The sequence below is a fragment of the Glycine soja genome, chromosome 17, assembly GCF_004193775.1.
Source record: "Glycine soja cultivar W05 chromosome 17, ASM419377v2, whole genome shotgun sequence".
Lineage (NCBI taxonomy): Eukaryota > Viridiplantae > Streptophyta > Magnoliopsida > Fabales > Fabaceae > Glycine > Glycine soja.
Window position 1 is genome coordinate 10159904 of NC_041018.1, and position 3061 is coordinate 10162964.

The 3061-nt window shown below is 34.1% G+C and overlaps 1 protein-coding gene across 1 annotated transcript; it reads left to right on the forward strand.

Annotated features, from left to right (window-relative positions):
• The first annotated feature begins 968 nt into the window (after positions 1 to 968).
• LOC114392493 (GDSL esterase/lipase At3g48460-like) lies at positions 969 to 2721 on the forward strand. Its single transcript, XM_028353649.1, has 2 exons — positions 969 to 1651; positions 2006 to 2721. Exons 1-2 carry the CDS (start codon positions 1016 to 1018, stop codon positions 2510 to 2512), a joined length of 1143 nt encoding a protein of 380 aa, XP_028209450.1. The 5' UTR covers positions 969 to 1015; the 3' UTR covers positions 2513 to 2721.
• Positions 2722 to 3061: the final 340 nt, after the last annotated feature.

Genomic DNA, 3061 nt, shown 5'->3' on the forward strand with positions numbered 1-3061 from the left:
AAATTTGATTTTTAACAGGTTAAATAGCTCAAATTTATTTAAAACTATTTATAGAATAAATTTTTGTGACGTCGACCCTTAATTAAGTCTAGCTCCCCAGCTACCCCCTCAAACCGCAAGTATTAATAGGATTATTAATGTAAGACGGACACTACTAGATCTGCACAGACTGCACTGCAAGCAAGTCGCAAGACGGTGCATGACAAAAGTGTAATGTGCCATAATAAACGAAAAAGAGAGTCATGTGGCAAAGTCAAACCACCAACAAAAACACAAAGCTCGGACAGTCTTGAAAAAACTACGTAATTTTTTGTTTTTCTGAATTTTAGTTTTGAAACTGTAAGGAAAAAAAAAATAGTTTTGAACAATAACTCTTTGTATTTATTAAATAATTTTTTAACATTAAAATTGTATTTTAAGTAATTTTAAAATTTTATAAAAGCTAAGTCAAATTATTTTAGTAATTCTTTTTATCATACCTTTTTTTCCTTTGTAATTCAAAACACATATAAAACATGAAGGAGTCTAATTCTAGTGGTTGACAATAGGTTATTTAAGAGAAAGTATATCACCAACATTTTTGTTTTTAAATCTTACTTTTACGTCCTTGTACAATATACAGTTTGTTTTAATTGCTTACCGTTTAGCCAACCACTAAAACAAATAATAGTAAAAGTAATTTTTTGGGTGATCATAAATTTATGATATGATAAAAAAATGTTTACTATTAATGTTCATGAGAAAGAGAAATTTAATTGATTAACTTTTAATGAATAGGTCTCTTTTAATCATATTTTTTTCCACTCAAAAGATTTGAAATTTTGTTTAGTTTTACTTGGACCAATAACATATATTAGTACGAGAAGTAATTTTTTTAAAATAAACTAAAAGTAAAATTTGTTATAGTTAATGTTTAAACCTTAAAGTAATGAAATTGTTGTATATATAAAGCTGAAAACTCTAGCAAACTGGCAACTACTCATGTGGGAAACCAACTAAGGAATACCCTTTCAAAATGGCTTCTTCTGTGTCATCCATGGTTTCTACCACCCTCCTCCTAATTACCATCTGCACACTGTCCTCACTTCTGTCAGTTGCATCTGCAGCAACAGAGGAGGGACGAACAAGGCCATTCAAAAGGGTCTATGCCTTTGGAGACTCTTTCACAGACACTGGCAACACCCAAAATGCAGAAGGTCCAAGTGGCTTTGGCCATGTTTCAAACTCTCCCTATGGAACCACTTTCTTTAACCACTCCACCAATAGGTACTCAGATGGTAGGCTTGTGATTGATTTTGTGGCTGAAGCACTTTCACTGCCTTACTTGCCCCCCTACCGTCATAGCAAAGGCAATGACACTTTTGGTGTTAACTTTGCTGTTGCTGGTTCCACAGCCATAAACCATTTGTTCTTTGTCAAGCACAACCTCTCCCTTGACATCACTCCTCAGTCCATCCAAACCCAGATGATATGGTTCAACAGGTACCTGGAGAGCCAGGACTGCCAAGAGTCAAAGTGCAATGATTTTGATGACACTCTATTTTGGTTTGGGGAGATTGGAGTCAATGACTATGCCTACACTCTTGGATCTACCGTCTCAGATGAAACCATAAGGAAGCTTGCAATCAGCAGTGTCTCAGGAGCTTTACAGGTATGATTTAGGACAAAATTTACAAATAATTCTTTAGGTGAGTTAGGTTCTTATTGTGTTGTTCTCCCATCAAAATTGGAGTCTCACTTTTTTAGTTGTTTTTTGTATTATTCACCTCGATAATTTGTGTTGGCCTTTAATTCAAACTTTTATTAAGTGAATTGTCGAGGTAGAACTCAAATTTCAATTGAAAAACAACACTAAAAACATCTATAGATCTTCATCTAATTTTTGTGGTTTGGTTTACTGTCCTAATTGGTCTTTTATACCAAGTAGTTAAAACTCAAAAACTTGAAATTTTGTGCACAGATCATCTTATCCCAATTTTATAATTTTCATTCCTTTGTTTTGCAGACATTGCTTGAGAAGGGTGCCAAGTACCTAGTAGTGCAGGGTTTGCCTCTAACTGGGTGCTTGACATTGTCCATGTACCTGGCTCCACCAGATGATAGGGATGACATTGGATGTGTGAAAAGTGTCAACAACCAAAGCTACTACCACAACCTTGTGCTGCAAGACAAATTACAAGAATTCAGGAAACAGTACCCTCAAGCTGTCATACTTTATGCTGATTACTATGATGCCTACCGCACTGTCATGAAGAATCCAAGCAAATTCGGATTCAAAGAGACCTTCAACGTTTGCTGTGGATCAGGAGAACCACCTTACAACTTCACTGTGTTTGCCACATGTGGCACACCTAATGCCACTGTGTGCTCAAGCCCTTCTCAGTACATCAATTGGGATGGTGTTCACCTCACTGAGGCCATGTATAAAGTTATTTCTAGTATGTTTTTGCAAGGAAATTTCACCCAACCTCCGTTTAATTTTTTGTTGGGAAAAAAGGAGAGGGTGGGGTGAATGGTTCACCCAAGAATAATACTAATATTTGGGATTTGCTTGTCCTTATGACTTTAATGCATCTGCTAATGTAACTATAAGTGAGGGAATCAGGTTTTACCTGTTTTGCTAGAACTTGTGTCCTCTGCACATCATGTATGATGAGTTCAAAGGAATATGTTGTATTTGTATTTGTATTAGTATCTGCCAAGGCTGTCTTAAACTCGGTATCAGTTAGTGCTTATCTAGATTAGTTGATTTTGGGTTAATAAAGTGGTTTTCTATTTATATATAACTTTTATTGGGAAGTTTTAAAACTACAGAAAATATAGTTTTGTAATCTCATCCGATAAATATTACCATGAAGATAAATTCATTAACTTTAAAAAAAATTAAAATCATATTTAACATAATTTTTTTTATTAATTATACTTGACAATTTAAAAACTTTTTATATTTTCCGTGTGTAAAAGGAGCTCTTGAAGAGTAAAGAATTGAGGCTGTGAATATGAAAAAAACCTGTTGCCTCAAAAGAATTACTACATCCTTAATATATATATATATATATAT